Source organism: Oryzias latipes, chromosome 16 (genome assembly GCF_002234675.1).
Source record: "Oryzias latipes chromosome 16, ASM223467v1".
NCBI lineage: Eukaryota > Metazoa > Chordata > Actinopteri > Beloniformes > Adrianichthyidae > Oryzias > Oryzias latipes.
Window position 1 is genome coordinate 29,170,113 of NC_019874.2, and position 18,250 is coordinate 29,188,362.

Genomic DNA, 18,250 nt, shown 5'->3' on the forward strand with positions numbered 1-18,250 from the left:
AATTTAACAGTTATGGCTTTTTCTCGTAAATTTACGACTTTAAAGTCGTATTTAAAAAAAGAAAAACTTTTTAAACTGGCCTTAAAACTACCGTCGTAGAATTCTATATTACTTTGAATTATGGACTAAAAACTCTTCCATACCCCTGTTTTTATACCTGTGCCATAAGTGGTGATGGATTCACAAACATCTGGAAAAGCCCGAATAACTAACTTCCTCTTGGGTTTTGGGGAATTCTCCACCTCCACCTCCACGTTGTGAGGGTCTCCTCCCCAGAGCACAAACTGATCCCCGATCCAGATGTACTGCCGCTTTAAGAAGCTCCACACCGCCGGCGCTGGTCTCCGTTTCCCACCAGCGAGTTTGTCCACGATGGCGAAGAAATAAACAAGCGGAGCGGATGGGGCGGCGGTGACCGTGAACGCATCCCTCCTTCACCAACCGCGGCTCCGCGTTTCAGCCGCGCGTGCACCGGTGTTTTGGAGTGCAGATAGCTCACACAGAAGCCGTCATCCAGGACAGCGATGAGAGGAGAGAAAGCAGTTTTCCTGCGGACACTGAACGCCTCAGCAGCAGCAGAAGAAGCCGGCGGCCGGGCTGGCTGTCGCCGCGGACATTTCTGCTCGATTTAGCGGCGACATAAGAAATGAACTAAAGGAGGACCTCGACCCCGATAGTCTCTTAGCACAATAGCAGTTTTTTAAAAAACAAACTTTGTGGGGTTGACCTCCCCTCTGTGTTGTTTTGGTTTCGCCCCAAAAACCGTCGCCAAAGATGTTGACGGGATCAAAAACCACGTTCAAAGTCAGGCAAATGCTGCCGGACATCAAGGTAAGCTTACGCCGACTGACGTGAACTAGTCCCGGTGATTGACACCTCTCAAACCAGCTTTACATGTGAATGTTAAGCATTATTTACTTTTAAAAATACATTTTTAATTGTTTGACCTTCTAGTTTTCATTTTTTCCCTACGTTAACATTAAAATAGTGTAAAGTGTTATATCTTAAAAAAACAAGCATTTTTATTAAATATAACAAGCATTGTTAAAGGCCTGCTCCCGTAAAAATGATTTGTTGCTTTACATGTTCTTGTGACATTTTTAATGATGATAGAGGACACGTATAAGCAAAATTTTCTGTGTATTTCTTCCCTATTAAACAGCTGTGAATCAGGAGCAGACGAAAACATGTCTAAAAAAAGCCTGTAGCTGTGACGTAGTTGCTGCTCTGGGTGGGCCACAAGCTCCCTGCTTGGCTCCATTATGATGCATTCAATTGTGGACAAGGGTCATCATGGCGACACATACACAAAATGACTAGATTAATACGTGAAAACGGTATGGCTGGATAGCTCCAAAATTGCTAACCATTTTTTGTTGCATGTTTGATTTTTTGGGGGGGGGGGGGCTGTAACTAGTAGGAGAGAGTGTAAACAAGGGATGATGGGAAGCCAGGGTAGGTTTACTCCACGCCAACAATTGGAGTGCTATATGTTCTGAATATATTTGCAGGAAACTGATATTACAGACCGAGATCATAGGTTGAACTATCCAGGTTATGTCTATTCTATTAATTTTCCAGAGGCTTTCGGGGTTTAAGGTTGTAAATTTATATGGGAAGGTTGTAGTTAAAACTGCGTTAAAACTGACTCGACTCGGGGTAATCCATTCCCGCCCAAGAACCAGTGAGCCCTTAAGTTTGGCTCAGTACGTTTGGAGCGGACCAAAACACGTTTGAACCATTAGCTGCTGTCCCATGTGCACAATATCTTTGATCGGATGAAAGATCGGGTCAGAACTGAACTGCGTATATGGGCCCAGAAAAACTTAATCCGATTATAACAAAAGTTTACACACGCCACACTTTCGGTCGGGACAAATCATTTGGACATGCGCAGAACTCTCTAAAATACCGGAAATGGCAGTAGAAGAAGAAATGGCTAGTTCCGTTGTAAACAAACAAAGCTGCGGCATAGAGCGAGACGATCTTCTAAACGTGCTTTTATTATGGTTATGATTGTTATTAGGTGCGTGTTCGCCCATAATTTTTTTAAATTTGTACAGTCCGTGCTTTATTCTTGGCCGAACGGACCTGAAGGAAGAGTTAGGATTAGGCTAACACGTGCTAACAACATTTAGCCGTTGAAGAGCTTAAAAACTCTGTGCGTTCAATGCGATTATCTTGGCTTCACGTAAATATGTGGGAATAGCATCAGTCTTTATTTTGTCTGGAAACGATTGGAAACACAAATTCACAAAATCGGAATGAGTCTGATTGGGGCAGAGTATTCCGAACGACGTGTTTGTTTTCATCAGGCGTTCATTCCGAAGCAATTGACTGTACGTGAGAGCTGGACTTAGTGACCCCTCCCCCCCCTGTCGTTCCAAACAGGAAGTTCCCACAAGCTCCAAGAAGCCATGTTATATCATGCAAGTTATGAAGTTTTAAACTGGCCAATCAGATGCTCAATAAAAGTGCGTGGTTGAACGTTCAAAACGATTGACAGATTTTCGTGTTTCCCGCTCTCAAGTGGAAGGGGGTTGGACTACCAACAAGCTGTCTCCTGATTGGTCAGAGTGGTTGCCATAGAAAAGCTGACTCACACCGACTTGGACCAATCACTGCCTGCTAATGCTTTCTGGTTCCAACATGGCGACGTTCACATGGCGAAAAAATAGCAATTGAATTTACTTCCTCATGTTGGATCTGGAGGTACCTAATGGTTATTGTGATTCTTCAACTTTTTATACGGCTTACGTAATTCCAAGGGTTTCTGATTCGCCAATGTTGGCATAAAGCTGCTTCAGAATCAGCCGGTTTACCTTCAAACACTTCACTTTTGTAAAGTATCGCATATCAGCGCTTGGCTGCTTTCCTCCGCTTCAGAATCCTTCAGAATTGCTTTAGTTGTGTAAACCGTTAGAGATACAGTAAAATCAGACTTCAGTAGCAGTTGACTAGATGCTACTGTAAAGCTTTTCTTATGTCTATTTATTGATAGAGGGTAAATGAATGAAAATTAGGACTTTGTAAGGGGTAAAATGCAAGAACTGGTGTGATAAAGTAGTTTGGAATTGGAGACACCATCCTAAACCGTTACTTATTCTTAAAATGACAAAACTCCTTATTCTATGTCACATGGTTCTCACATCCAACACATCCGTTACATCCACCCAAGTCACTCGCCGTTACATTTGGAGCTCAATCTGCTCTACAGCTGAAGGAATCTGGTGTTTGTTGGTGAAAAGGGGTCAAACAGCACATCAGGATGAGACAGGAAGTGGTGTCATCATCCTGTTGGCAGAGCCTTTAGAAGAACAGGAGACGGCGTGACGGTTGTGTTTGTTGCTCCCGCCTGATAAACGAGGGCGTGGATAATTACAGTCCCCGTTATTGGCAGCATGCCTAATTAAGTCGAGGGGCGGAGACTCCTAATCTGCCCTCATGGCGGGGGTCTGCTTCATCGGGGCCTGAAGCGTGGGGACATCGTTCATCATTTTGACAACTCAAGCGGCTTTTGTTTAGGATTACATGGTGCTGAAGTGGCGTGAACAGTTAGTGCGACGCCTTTGAACGTGGCGGGGTCGAAGCGCCTGCACTGCCAGGTTTTTTTGTTTTTGGTCTGTGCTTGGGTATTTTCTGCAGCTCAGCTGCAGGGCAAAATGGTAACAGATGTATTCTTCCCCTTGGGCAGGGCTTGTATGTGGAATTGGGGGGGTGGGGGTTGCGTTTTTCCAACATCTGGGAGTTACCATGGAGACGGCGGTGGGATGGTTCGGGACTTTTGAATATGATTATTAGAATTCCCGACGTGGGTTTCAGGATGAAAACGTGGCCGAGCCTGGGGGGTTGAAGACGTGGAGCAGCATGCTGGGGAGGGCTGATGAGATACAGAGCCCCCCACCCCCACTGGCTGTGATGGCCTTACTCTGGCTCTCTGCATTTTTTGCTCTGTTTCATCCTTCATTTTTAGCGTTTTCCTGGGATGGATCGATTCACTTTCCTCACGATTCGGTTCAAACGTCGATTTTTGGGTCGCCTTAACGTAATAAAACAATAAATAATAAATCCTAGATTAATTTTAGCACAACTGTTTGACACTTTAAATGTAATTGTACTGGTATCCAGTCAGTCTCTTTTATTGATAATAATGCCCTTTTTTTTGCCAAAATTCAAACACCTGTGTTGTTTTCTTGGACATAGTTTCTGCAGACTAGCAGTTGCTCATTGAAATCTGAGTTGTTGAGTAAGCCTGCCCCCTCTTCCTAACATCTTCCGCCAGCTTACAGCCCCTCGCCACCCCAGCCTGAGATTACTGGTGTAACGATAATGGCGAGCAAAACTGAAGCTAGCCAGCCGTACAGTTTAGATCCAGATTCCAGCTCGGACGAGGAAAACATTTCCTGGATCTATTTGTCTGCAGGTGGATGCATCAGAATGGAGCGGAGCCGAGAGCTTGTAGTCCATCCACTGTAGTGCATCACTGCTTTTTCAAACCGCATTTTTTTGTCCCCGTCTACTCCTGATTCACAGTGATTTAAATAAAGAGATACTCAGAAGCATATTAATATGTGTCCTCCATCATCAAAAATGCCACAAAAACATGTGAAAAACACAATTTTTCATGGAGTGGGTCTTTAATGGTGCAACGTGTGGTTCGGTTTTTGTGGCATCCCTCGTGTTTTCCAGTTTTTGGTACCTTTAGACCTCGTGTTCAAGTGGAATATCGCGGATGTTTTATTGAAACGGCAGATCTGAACCTTTTGAACAAATGGCTGAAAACGGTGACGTCCAGGCGCTCAGACCTTCTGCTTTATGGGGGTTCAGCCTGCCCCCCCCATCCCCTTCCAGTTCTCTCCATCAGCTTTGAAACGGTTGACATGAAAGGCCTTCAACACAAAGCCCAGCAGAAGCAGCTTTGCCTAAAGAGGATCAAATGAGTGACAGAAAAATCCCGCTCTCACAGTGGCGGGTTCAGCTGAGCACCAGCCGGCGCTGCTGCTGAAACGGAGCAGAACAAAGGGGCTCCTGGTAAAATCAGGGGCAGATTTATGGCTGCTGCGGGGGTTCATTGATTTGACGCTCGGTTATAATTAACCAGCAGCACTGAAGGAAAGCTCTGTCCATCAGGGTCTGCTCTGAATGCGTAATGACTCCATTGATCTCTCTCACGGGAGTAACACTGTGTGTGATCAGCAGCGGGCTCTAATTCAGCTGAGACGGCTGCTCTGTTCGTGCTCACATGTAAACATCCATGCTATCAGGAAGAGGCAGTGCTGCTGGGAGCAGGACTGTCTCGCTGTGTCAGGAAGAACCGCAGGACTCTGACGGCTCAAAGCCTCGGCAGCCGACTTGTTGTCGAGTCAGACACGGTGAGACGTGAGAGCAGCCCCGTGGGAGTCGGAGATGCTGTCGTCATCTTTGATCGGATGGTCCACAGATGATATCTGACTGCTTCTGACGGTATCAATTTAGGGTTTGATCAATTGATCAGGAATTATTCTAGCAGGAACTTTCACAAACCAACATGTGTGTAGGAAGGATTTATTATTTATTGTTTGATTACGTTACACCAGGCTGAGTAAAGCCAACTAGAAACGGTTTTCTTCATTCTTACTTGGTTATTAGTAAAGTAAATATAGGATTTTTCTGAATTTTTGTCGTACACAAATGCACATATATCGAACCGATACCAAACCCGGGCTTAACCCGGAAATTTGAACCGAGCCGTGGGGAAAGTAAACCGTTTTTCTGCCTAGCTAATACAAGATTTGTTTTTGGCCTTAATTATTCTGAGGTCAGTTTTTGTAGGCAATATCTGTCAAACTTGAAAAGAATCAATAAAATAAAAAAACATCAGAAACTTCTTTCATTTTTTTCTTTTCTTATTCACACATAAAGAAAAACAATCCTCGGTTTATTTAGTAGAGTGGATTCTATTTTCTGAAACAAAAGAAATGGCCATGTATGCTCACCGTGCAGCACAATCCCACTCTTTTTTTATATATATATTAAGGAAAGTGAGCTCAAATGAATACTGTTGCCATGGTTACAGGGCAACAGTATCCTCAGTTTTGAAATGGAGCCTTTCAAAACTATCCCTTTGCCTATGTTGAGAAAAAAAAAAGAACCTTCTTGAGTCACATCAGAGAAAAACCTCAAATCCAGCTGTTTGAGGGTCATTTCCTGCAGACAAGTGTCCGTAAATGTTCTTTGCATGTTCTCCAGCCTTAAAAGATGGATCAGAAAAGACTGTAACTCGCCCCAACGGAGCAATATTATTAGATAATGTTATCCTATTAGAGTGAAGTGTTACAGAAATGACTGCACAAGGGCTACAAAAAGGTTATTGTTGCTATGGTATTGTGGTGTGACCCTAACTCCGCCTGTTATTGTGGTAAAGTGGGACAACAACAGGCTGCCTTCGAGTCACAGAGGAATTTAGGGCGGGGCAGGAAGCCCGGGTCCCGTCATCCAGCTTTCATCTTTTTTTTTTCCCAAGAACAGCAGGATCCTCTACGCAGCACTTCCAGCTTTATGATCTGTGTGATTGCTGACGCACAGGAGAGGGGAGAACACGAGGTTTCGCTTTGTGGCGGCCCTCGTCGGCGTCTCTCATGGAGACACCAAACGTTTGCGGAAGATCCTTCACAGGAGCTCAGACATCTGCTGTGGGACTTTGACGGGGAGCAGAAGGAGGCGTTTGCACCCGTTTCAGTTCCTCAGAATGTGAAATTTCTGAGGAAAGTTTCTGTTTTCTATTCTAACCTCCACGTGTTGGTGTGGTTCTCATTGAAATGGATTTGAATTCAAGTTTGGCGAAATGGAATCAAACTCCTCATTTTGTTTAATAAAAGGAAGCAATGGCTGAAAGACGGAGAGAGCGCAGATAAAGAAATGTGAGGAAATCCTTCATCCGATGAAAATTTAAGGAGCAGCTGCTGTTTAAAATTTCATCCTCAAAATGTCCACTTTATCAAAGATTTATGGATCATTTTAACCTGCATTTGAATCCAGTTCAGTCATATTTATGTGCGGACACATTTGCTGTTAAATTGGCACCAAAAACGATCTATTTCACGGTTTTGTTTAGGCCTTTTTTTTCTGGTCAGAGCAGGAGAAAAGAAGAATCAGGTCTTCAGTTGGCTGTAACACGCAGAGCTCCGGTTTTTCCTAAAATAAAAAACTCATCCCTGTTCAGCCAAAGTGCCGTCACTTTCCTTCCAGCTCCACGTCAGGCCGCCGAATGTTGTTCGCATTTACGAGAGCAGAATCTAAGCAAACCCGCTGCTGTGCATGTCTCATCCTGAATTCAACAATGGCTGCAAATATCAAAGCCTCTTCCCCAAAAAAATGCACTTGGCCTGTGGTCAGGACATTAAAGCCGTAGTCTGGCTGCCGTTACCGGGGAAACCGTGAGCAATGGAAACTGCAATAACTCTCAGCCACTGAGAATGGAAGGAGGAAGAGGAGGAGGCAATGGAAGAAGAAATAATGGTGACTTAAAACCGCACAATGAACAGGAGGATGAACAGTCAGCAGAAACGCTGGAGACGTGGTTTTGGGATCCTCTCACAGTCACGGCGCTTGTTTTTGTTTTGTGTTTTCTTTTTTCTACATCTGCTGCTGCTTTACGTCAAAATATGAATGTCAGAGGATCTTCTTCTGTCCTTATGTGCACCCAAGTCCACAGAAAACTGTAACCCCCCCCCCAGCCCCTCAACAACAAGAGATCCAAGTCCCTTTGGATCCCTTTAAGAGCCAGAAGGAATCCAGCGACGGGTTTCTGTGGGTGCTGGAGAAAGTGAAAAAGCTGCAGCAACAATGTTCTGGCAGAAGTGACGTTCAAAAATGTGTAGCCGTGGTGGGTTTCTGTTCCACTTTTTACACCAACAGAGTGGATTTATCTTTATTTTCAAAGCCTGCTGGGTTCTTTGGCAGGGAAAGTGCAGAACCTGCGGGTTTCTGCAGAGAAAACATCAGCCGTAAACGAGTGCAGCTTTTCATGGGCAGACTCCAGCACACTGCAGAAGCTGCGGCCATAACGCACAGACTAAGAGGATCCCTTGTTGTCGTTTGCACATCACGGGCCGACTCAAAAGCTCCCTTGTGTTGGGAACAATGCTGGGGCTTAAACTCAAACCGAAGTCATGGTTTCACTGTGGTCAGAAGTGCTCGTTTACAGCTGGTCTCCTGTTCCCGGCCTTCGGCGTGCAGCGATATTTCAATCTGAACGGCCTTCATGGGGGTGTCGGTAATGACGTTAAGTGGAAGCATATGTGCCGCTCGCTGATACTGAAAGGCCTGTGCGGTTCTGTTGGGTTTGGTTTCTACTACAGACCGGAGAAAGTCGCGTTTGGTTACCCGACTATCCAGAAGGAAAACATGGAAATCACTGCGTCTTTGTCTGAAGGCACGGAGGAAAACATCTTAGCACACACAAAAAAAACAAAATAAAAGCGGACACGCGCGCGATATTTGTGTCTCCTCCTTTTAAATGTTTGTTTTTTCTGCTGTTTCTTTTTAAGTTGTGCTCAAACTCCAACATCTTCTTCTCTGTTTGTCCTGAAGGAGAGGATGCTGAGTCAGAGCAGCATCACGGCGCGGAGCCGGGAGATGTTTGGGCTTCGCTGTCTGCCAGGTGAGCTCAGCATCCAGGTGCTGTTTTGACCAAAGCGCTCATTAGACATCTACCTGTGCTTTCACTCATTTTCTGCAGCTTCAACAGCAAAACCCACAGTTTCACACAGTTTTAATCCTGATAAAAAAAAAAAAAAAGTGGTTTAAAGATGGTATCACAAACACACCTGGAAAATCTATGATGACGGTAAGCTGAGTTTTTCACAATAAAAGCACATCTGCTTTTAAATGACCATCGGAAACTCGACGACAAACGAATAAAGATCAGAAAGTCTGTATCACGTTTGAAACTAATCTATTGTAGCTAATTGCATGTACAGTGAAGAGATTTTTGTGGCTTAATTTAGTTCAAATGATGTGTTTTTATTATTAATAGATGTTGCTGCAGTGTGAAAAGACTACAACTGTATAAATTTAGTTGTAGATGAACATAAATGTAAGCAGACATTTTTGTTTTGGCCATGCTTGTCCTCTGGCGTCTCTTGTTCCGGGTGGGGCACATTGGACCCGGGGTTGGGGGACTGTGGGGCAGGAGGTGCTGGGGACAGCTCGTGCTGCTTAGCCCTTGTGCTACCTTGTGGGGTCCAGATGACCCCACCCTTACATTGACGTGTTATCCCTACCAGGGAAAGGGTGGGTAAAGGTGGAGAGGATTTCATGGACACCAGTGAAGATCAAGAATCATTGAAGAAAAAAGGGTCAGCGCACTGTTTAGTGGGGTCCAGATGACCCCACTCCCAACGTTAATGTGCCTCCGGGTCATCTGGACCCCACAAGATAGCACAAAGGTTAAATGCTGACGCCCCAGCCAACAAAAGGACAGGGCGGACAGCGCCTTCTGGGTTCTCTCTGCTGTAGTTCTATATAACCATTTCTATTTTATTTGTGTTATATTATGAGGGGCTTATTTTATAATTCTAATGCGTGTGTGGGAATTTTGTGTTCTTGTTTGTTTTTTATGTACAGCCGCTTGAGCTGTTCTCTGAAAGGTGCCATAGACATCAAATCAATTTGAATTTGTAGGTGAGCTGTTGATTCGGTAGAGACTGGAGTCCGTATGTCAGCGATAAATACTCAAGAAAATCAAAAGCGGAAATGTGAAATGATTGTAAGTTGTGTAAAATGTCTGTTCACTTAATTACTGCAACGCTTAATAAATCTCGGGTTGTTCAATTTTTTAATTGATCTGTTTAAACAAACTAACACATTTTACCTGATCAGTGATGCAGTTATACCGTTTTTAGCCAAAACCAAAAGTCATTTTATTGGACATAGTTTCTGCTGAGCAGCAGAAGCAGAAGTTCATTAGAAATTCCCCTCCGAGTTCTGGCTGTGCTTGTTTGCGAGGAGTAAGCCTGTGCTGATATCCCATCATGCCTTTGTTCACACTCTCTCTCACTAGCTTACAGCCCCGCACAACCCCAAGCTAACATTAGCGGTTCAGCAAAAATGGCGAGCAATATCGGCGCCATCCAGCCGTACAATTCTGATCCAGATTCCAGCTCAGACGAGGAAAACAAAGACGTTCATGGATTTATTTGTCTATAGGTGTATGCATGCATCAGAATGGAGCGGAGCAGGAAGCTTGTCGATTGTAGTTTTTATGTGACAACTACAAGCTTTTTTCAAACATAATTTTTCAGTCTGCTCCCATGATTTAGAAAAGACATGAAAACACATTGTTAGTTTTAATTTTCCTTATCGATGTCCTCCGTCGTGAGAAAAATGCCACAAGAAAATATTCTCAAAGACTTGTTTCTATGGTAAAGCTGCAGGCAGCAGGTCGTGCTGCAGCCAGACTCTTTGAAATGAGGAAAGCAGACAATCAGAGTGTAGAAGAGTGGCAATTTTGTGGTCAGGAAGGGGGCAGTACTCGCACCTCACTAATGACCTTATGGCTTAAGTATCACCTGTACGTCATAAGTGCGTGATTATCCTTATGCTTCACAATACACTTTTCCCACGCACGACAATGGTACGTTCCATTTTTGAGGTGGTCCTATGAGCCTTAAGGAAACTGAACGACACATGCGCTCCCTTCAAGGTGCGGCCGCTCTCCTCTGTGTCCCTCCGTGGGCCCGGAAAACCCAAAAACCCGTATCTCCCCAACGTTGGAAGTCATTTTCGGGACTTCTTTACTGGGGTGAATGGCGTTATTATTAATCTGTACTTATGGTCAAATTTGTGCACAGATGAGTGCAAGCTACTTTGATTGACAGACATCCGTCAAACCAACGTGGATTTTCTGTTGTCACAGTGACGTCATTTCCTGCTAAAGATTTGAACGGCCAAACCGTTTCTGTCCTGCCATCTCTTTCCATCAGATTTTGGGAATGTCAGCTTTTGACACTCTTCGTGTCTCTCTCTCGTCCTTGGAATGGTCAGGCGTGCGTGTGAAGGATGGAGGAGTGTTTGTGGAGCAGATGCCTCTCTTATCTTTTATAGTATTTTTTTTAGAGCCCCCAGCACTCTCTTTCTGTCCATCTCCATAAGGTCCTCCGCCCTTTTCACCTCCCTGCTCTCATCCTTTTGACTTCTTATCTCCCAGGAGAAAATGTCACATGGATTGGTTTTGCAGGGGTTTGTTTTCCTCAAACGCTTTCTGCTTGATGTTTGCTGGCTTTCGGCCTGCCGTTCTCCTTTCTCCACCTTCATTCCAGTCAGATTAGAAACACAGCTGTTCTTGGGTAGCTGGTTGGTCTGGAGCTCTTTTCCTCAAACTGGAAGCAGCTGAGCTGCAGAGAAGGTGGTGTGCCGTCTGAGCTGGGCTTTGTTTTCCTTTCTTCAGAGGTGGAGTCTGGTTTGTGAGTTGGACTCCGTTTGTTGTAAGACTTTCAGAGTGAAGGTGAAAGGAATCGAGTTGCACCTGTGCACTCTCCCTTTCTGCCGCTCTCGCCTTGCAGAACACACGTCTGTCGAAACTACAAAGGACCTCTCTCTCCTGTGAGGAAAGTCCTCCATTCACAGTGCCTCGTACGGTTTGGTTTGTCGGGCTCCTCTAAGGATCAGAACGAAGCAGCTGTGTCTGCAGATGTTTCTGTCCACGCCGTCACGGCGGCGGTGTCATGTGACAACGCGACACTGGACCTCAGAAAGCGAGCCGGCCTGCAGGAGAGCAAACGGCTCAGGGCGGCCCCAGCGGCTATAGGTGGATCATTTACCCTTTCAATGCTGCCATTGGGGGTGGGGTGGGGGTGGGGGGTGGGGGGGGGGGGTGGGGTGCACTGTCCATTTACACACAATGCCGCCGAGCTGGACCCCCTTCGGAGCGCCGCCACGATCCATGTTTCCAGGGTCTAGCGTTACCACAGGATTAAGGGCGGATGATTGATGAACAACAGCTATGCAGCAGATGTTTCAACCCTTGTACTATCCTGTGGGGTCAAAATGACCCCCCCTCCCTTGCATTGATGTGTTATCCCTACCATGAAAAAGGTGGATAAAGATGAAAAGGATTTCATGTAATCCATGGACACCAGTGAAGATCACAAATCATTTAAGAAAAAACGTTTAGCGCACTGTCTTGGGGGGTCCAGATGACCCCACTCCCAACGCTAAAGTGCCTTGAATAGCACAAGAGTTAACAACATCTGGACCAGTTGAAGAAAGCATCTGCAGGTCGCCTATTTGAGGAAAGGAGCGGAACATAAGACTCCGCCCCTCAGCGACAAGAATTTTAGCTACAGTTTTCCTGATACACTGTTCTGTAGAGGTATCCCATAATAGCCTGGTCGAAGGCCCCCCCCCCCCCCCCCCCCCCCCTCTTCTTCCGTTGGTCTGACCCCTTCTGCTCTGCGGATCCCAGCTGCAAATGAGAGAAAAATGTGACCAAAACAAGAATCTGTTTCATATCTCCACCAACTGGGAGTTCTGGATTAGGTCTGACGAGTCAACATTGTTTGAAAAACTTGCATAAATTAGTTTTTTTTTACTATTTTTTTGTGTTAGTGAATTTGTCTTTGTCCACACACTGGTTCCGATTCTGTCATGAAAATCAAAGGTAAAACGATGCCAACGAGCTTCTCTGGGATAACTTCCAGAATGAGCGGCAACCATTGACTGTACATGATAACTGGACTGAGGGACCCCTCCCCCGTTGCAATTAAAACAGAAAGCCAAAATCCCATAGACTCTTCTAGAGAAATAAACTGTTATTACTCAGTCATTTTATTGGTTAGAACAGCCATTCATTTTCTGATAAATTTTTTTAACATCTTCTTGATAATCCTAATTTCTTCCTGATATTTTTTCTTCGTAGTTCAACTTATTTAAATTATAAACTGACCAATCAGATACCTCAAAAGTAGGTGGAGGCTGCTGGCCCCCACATCGACTGTTCATAACGTTTGACAGATTATCCCGAGTCCATATTTAAGTGGTAGGGGTGTGGACTTCCAACAAGTTCTATCCTGATTGGTGAGAAGGGTTTGCCATAGAATGGTCGGTCTGAGCCGACCCATCGCTGCTTACTAGCAACGTCTGGTTCCAACATGGTGGTGTCCAGATCACAAGAAAGCGGCGACTGAATTGACTTCATTAGGGTGGAGCGCAAAGTGAATCTTTGGTGACGTCACACCAACTCAGTCCAGTTTCTGTATACAGTCAACGGGAGCAACCAAAAGAAAAAAGATATTTGAATGACCCGCTCAAATGAGAATGATGTTTAAGTGTTTTTAACATGTCCTTGCGTCATTTTTCTGATGACGGTGGACATCTAAAGAAAATTAAGATGAAGTTTTTTTTAATTCAAATCATTGTGAATCAGGAGCAGATGGAAATGGTGAAGGGAAAGGAGGGCGGGGTTGATCTATGCCAACAACTCTGAGGCAAATTTCCAATGAACTCCTGCCGCTCTGCAGAAACTATGTCTTGGAAAACAACCCAAGTTGTTTGATTTTGGCCCAAAACGGTATAACCATAAGTAAAAGACCACTGAGAGCTTCTTCGAAAATAGAGCTAAAGATGATCGGAGTGAAACTTTAATGTAGTTTCGCAAATTTTCATTTCAGTTTGATTTGAATCTTAGGTTTTAAGTCCTGTTCGTTGCAGCTCAGACTTTGTTCAGGGCTTGGATTTTCCGTGGCATCAACACAGAACCTAGATCTGCTCAAACAAACAGGGAGGCAGCTAGTCGACGGGTCATCTGCGCTCCTGTAAACATGGCCTCCACAGGGAGCAGCTCTGCTGAACACTCACAAAGACCTGCTGCCTCTGTGGAGCTTGTTTTCCGACTCAGAGCCGAGGCTTTAGTGGTGAAAAAACAGCTTCTAAATTGAGAATCTGCTCCGGTTTAGAACTAGAACCACTCTCAACCACTATGGTGGACGAGCATCAACACCGATGCTATTTTTAAACCTTGCTGTTCCAATTCTGTCTCTGCGTGCTGCCCACTCTGAGGCTTATCGAGCTGCATCGGCTGCACCTTTCCAAACACTCTTCCATGATCGTGGTCAACGGTAAATGGGTTGTTTTTCAGGGGGTGTGGGCTCAAACATCTCCACTTCACTCCCTGATGACTCCAATCCTCTGGTTAAAGAAAGTCTCCTCTCAGGAAACAAAGACCTACAGGGCTGTGTTTGCTGACCCCCCTCCTCCTCCTCCTCCTCCTCTTCCTCCTCCTCCTCCTCCAACATGTGGTCGACAGGGATGTTTTCAGCTCCAGAAGACGCTCAAAGAGAGCGTCAACACAATCGCCGCTCGCGGCTCAAAGACGCAGTTAATGAGGGCGTTGGGGAAGGGGGGGGGGGGACTTCCGCTCTCTGTCGCAGCCTAAACGACTGTTTCATTTGTGAAAATGGTCACTTCCTGTTAGCTTCCTGCCCCCCTCCACAACACGCTGAATAAGCGAAGAGTCCGGAAAGCTAAACTGGAAGGTGAAGTTTTTCATATTTAGAGAACGTAGCAGCCCGCCTCTGTTTCATCACACGCTCCTGTCCTATCCTTGACTCTGTTACCATGGAAACCCGCTTTCTGGCTGGCTATAGGCTTTCATCTTTTCCCCCCGTGAATGTGTTGACGTGTGGATGTTATTTGTGACCCCCCCCTCCTCCAGGGTTTGATGTTTGTGACATCACTGAGATGGTTTTTAGGAGCCTTTAGTGCCTCTTATTGTTCTCTGGTCACGGGCTGCTAACAATTCTAGGACATGTTTGAGGACCCCCTCCCTCTCCTTCGTGACGCCGTCTGCCTACTTCCTGTTGTGTCCTCTGACCTCATCTCAATCTGTCGTCCTCTATGCGAACACGTCAGACCAGAGATCCTCAGTGAGGATCAGTGTATGATGGAGGAACTCATGGCAGGCGTGTGTCTCCACCAGGCGAGTGTGTGCTGCAGAGAGCTCTCATGGTGAGGAAGAAGCTGACGGCCAGAGAAGGTCGAGGCTGGATGTCGGGGACGCTCTTCTGCACCCACTTCAGAGTGGCCTTCGTTCCTCAGGACGGCCCCAAACCCGACGTGAGTCCGTTCGCCTCCTCCCATCCGAGCCCATCCAGCCGCGAGGTCGTGGCGTACGTCGAAGACTGATGCTGCACATTTTCCTGCAGGACAACACGGACCCGGTTCTTCTGGGAGATCACGATGTGGCTTTGGCGTCGATAGAGAAGGTCGTCGTTGGTGAGACTTTTTCTTTTATTTTAATGGTTTACAGTGAAACTGCAAATAAAGTTGGAGGGAAAAACATCAAAATGTGACGATTATCCGCATGTTTGTGATATGCTGCTTATTACAGGAACATGACAAACACCAACAATGTAAACAATGTTAGGAGCACAACCAATGACTTTATGTAGACACATACTTCATCGTAGACACAGTGAAGACAATTGGAATGGCAAAAGAACGAGCTGCAAACACAAAAACAATAAAATCGGGGAAACCATCCATCTTCCTCCGCTTATCCGGGACCGGGTCGCGGGGGCAGCAGTCTAAGCAGAGATGCCCAGACTTCCCTCGTCCCAGCCACTTCCTCCAGCTCCTCTGGGGGGACCCCGAGGCGTTCCCAGGCCAGCCGAGAGATGTAATCTCTCCAGCGTGTCCTGGGTCTTCCCCGGGGCCTCCGCCCAGTGGGACATGCCCGGAACACCTCTCCAGGGAGGCGTCCAGGAGGCATCCAGACTAGATGCCCGAGCCACCTCAACTGGCTCCTTTCGATGTGGAGGAGAAGCGGTTCTACTCCGAGCTCTCCGCGGGTGGCCGAGCTTCTCACCCTATCTCTAAGGGAGCGCCCAGCCACCCTACGGAGGAAGCTCATTTCAGCCGCTTGTATTCGGGACCTCGTTCTTTCGGTCATGACCCATAGCTCATGACCATAGGTGAGTATTGGAACGAAGATCGACCGGTAAATTGAGAGCTTTGCTTTTCGGCTCAGCTCTCTCTTCACCACAACGGACCAATACAGCGACCGCATAACTACGGACGCCGCTCCGATCCGCCTGTCAATCTCACGCTCCGGTCTTCCCTCACTCGTGAACAAGACCCCCAGATATTTAAATTCCTCCACCTGGGGCAAGGATACTCCACCCACCGCGAGATGGCAAGCTAAAATCGGGGAAACAAAAGAGAAAAAAGAAATAAAACTCATCAGGAACAGCAAACCTCGTAAAAAAATATAAACCAAAGAACAACCTTTTTGGACACACGTGTTTGTTTTGCACCTCCGTACATGTGTTTTTTAATTTAAAATGTTTATTTTGTTGTTGTATTCTTGCTAAACTTAGCGTTTTTTCTCAGTGGGGCCAAACAGAACCAAGTTGGTGAGTCCAAACTCCTCGCTGAAGTTCACTCCGGAGGAGCTGCTGCTTTACTGCAGGGACATGCGGGTCATCTGCTTCCTGTTTGACCGCCTCACTCCGGACGCCCAGGTGTTAGAGGTGAGTCCAGGTCCACTGATGGAGGCGGAGGCTCCTACTCTCCTAACAACACCGTGAAAACCACAGCAATTCTGCTGGATTCCAATGGAAAGGCTGATTTGAACTTCCAACCTTATTATTTGTGTAGCGGCTCTCATTTAGATGAAACACAAAGTGTTTTACATAAAATAGACTTAAAAAAGGCAGAGGGTTAAAAAACCATATGCACACAAAGGAAATAGGATATTAACTAGACCTGCATCGCAAATGTATCGTGATATCAAGCTGTGCAATACTCTAATTGCAAAAGTTGGCAACATTTGCTATAAAAGGTAACCTTAAATGTGCTAGAATGGCGAGTTTTCCTTGAGTTTTCCTGGAACTTTTGTTTTATGTTTAAGGTGATGTGCTCGCGTGATAACTTGTATGTCTGATAGATTTACCAGTTTTAATACTAAAAGCTGTTTTCATATGGTGTTTTTGACCTTTACAGGTTTTAGTTCGTGTGTTTTACGGGTGTTTTAAATCTCTTTTAAGGTTTGAACCTTTGGTCCTACATTAAGTCACTGTGTGAACTCCTTCTGTTGATTTGCTGTCATGCTTGTATAGAGTTGTATGTGAGGGTAGTTTGCAGCCACTGGTATTGTGCAATTTTTTACATTTTTTTAATAAATCTCATCAATTCATTTCGAGTGTACTGGTGTAGCTGTTTACATTCTTACATTATTCTTTATTTTATTAGTAGTATTTTATTTTTTTTACTATGTTTACTATTTTAACCATAGTTTTTTTGTTGTTTTTTTATTTTACTAATATTTATTTTATTATGGGAAGCACTTTGAGATGCTCTGTAGCATGAAAAGCACTATACAAATAAAGTTGAATTGAATTGAATAGCATTGAAATTCGGTGTGAAGGGGAGGGGTTTCTGCCCCACGTTCATCCTGAGATCGAAGCAGCGGCGAATGTTTGAGCGCCGCTCTGTCTTTCAGTGATCGTGTTCTTCCTCAGATTCAAGGCTCTGGTTTCTGTCGGACATCGGCGTCTCCGAGCTGAAAGTTTTGCTCAGAGAAGATGATCTGCCTCGTAGACCACTGAGCTTGAAAGGTGATGACCCTGGTCGTTTTGATGGGCTCTGTGCTTTCTTTCCCTCCTCAGATAACCTACACCATCGCCAAGACCTACCAGCCTCTCAAACCCGGATCGGTTTTATCGTTCCAGAACGCTGCGCTTGGAAGTGTGGGTGAGCACGCGGGCCTCACTGCTTTTTGGATTCTTAAGGAGTCAGGATCTAAAATAACTTGAACTCTTGAATTTTTTTTTTTTATAAAATCCTGGAAATTTTAGTTGATTTTTGCCAGGAAAATCAGGATGAACTGAGCGCTTCTGCTTATGTTCCTGTTGGGAATTCGTTGAATATTCATGCCTGAAGTGAGAAGCAAACGCCCACACAATTTACAGACACCATCTTCCTCAGGTTTCCTTAAACCCTGTAAACCAGGTTTTGGACTTACTAGAGAAGCCGTTTGAAACCACCTGGTTTCTTAATCAGATTGTTCTTGTGTAAATGAGACGGAGCTCCTCTGGGATGATGCTGAATCAGGAGCGTTCCTGCTCAGACCACGATGGCACTAAAGTCGACCGACGCAGCGTTTTAATGGGAGACAAAGCGGAGCCGCTTGGGAGGCAATCTGTGTTTAAGTGGGGCCTGTGGTGCAGAGGGAGGCGGGTGTTGACGTTAATTAAAAAGCATGATTTAAGAA

General features: G+C 45.4%; 1 protein-coding gene across 1 annotated transcript in view; it reads left to right on the forward strand.

Moving 5' to 3' along the window:
- Positions 1 to 267: 267 nt before the first annotated feature.
- mtmr11 (myotubularin related protein 11) overlaps positions 268 to 18,250 on the forward strand; it is a 30,846-nt gene continuing 12,863 nt past the window's right edge. The window contains exons 1-6 of the mRNA XM_023964053.1: positions 268 to 831; positions 8,572 to 8,641; positions 14,957 to 15,093; positions 15,183 to 15,252; positions 16,369 to 16,508; positions 17,646 to 17,730. Of these exons, the coding sequence (XP_023819821.1) occupies positions 775 to 831; positions 8,572 to 8,641; positions 14,957 to 15,093; positions 15,183 to 15,252; positions 16,369 to 16,508; positions 17,646 to 17,730 (559 nt within the window). The 5' untranslated portion in view covers positions 268 to 774. The remainder of the gene's footprint in view (positions 832 to 8,571; positions 8,642 to 14,956; positions 15,094 to 15,182; positions 15,253 to 16,368; positions 16,509 to 17,645; positions 17,731 to 18,250) is intronic.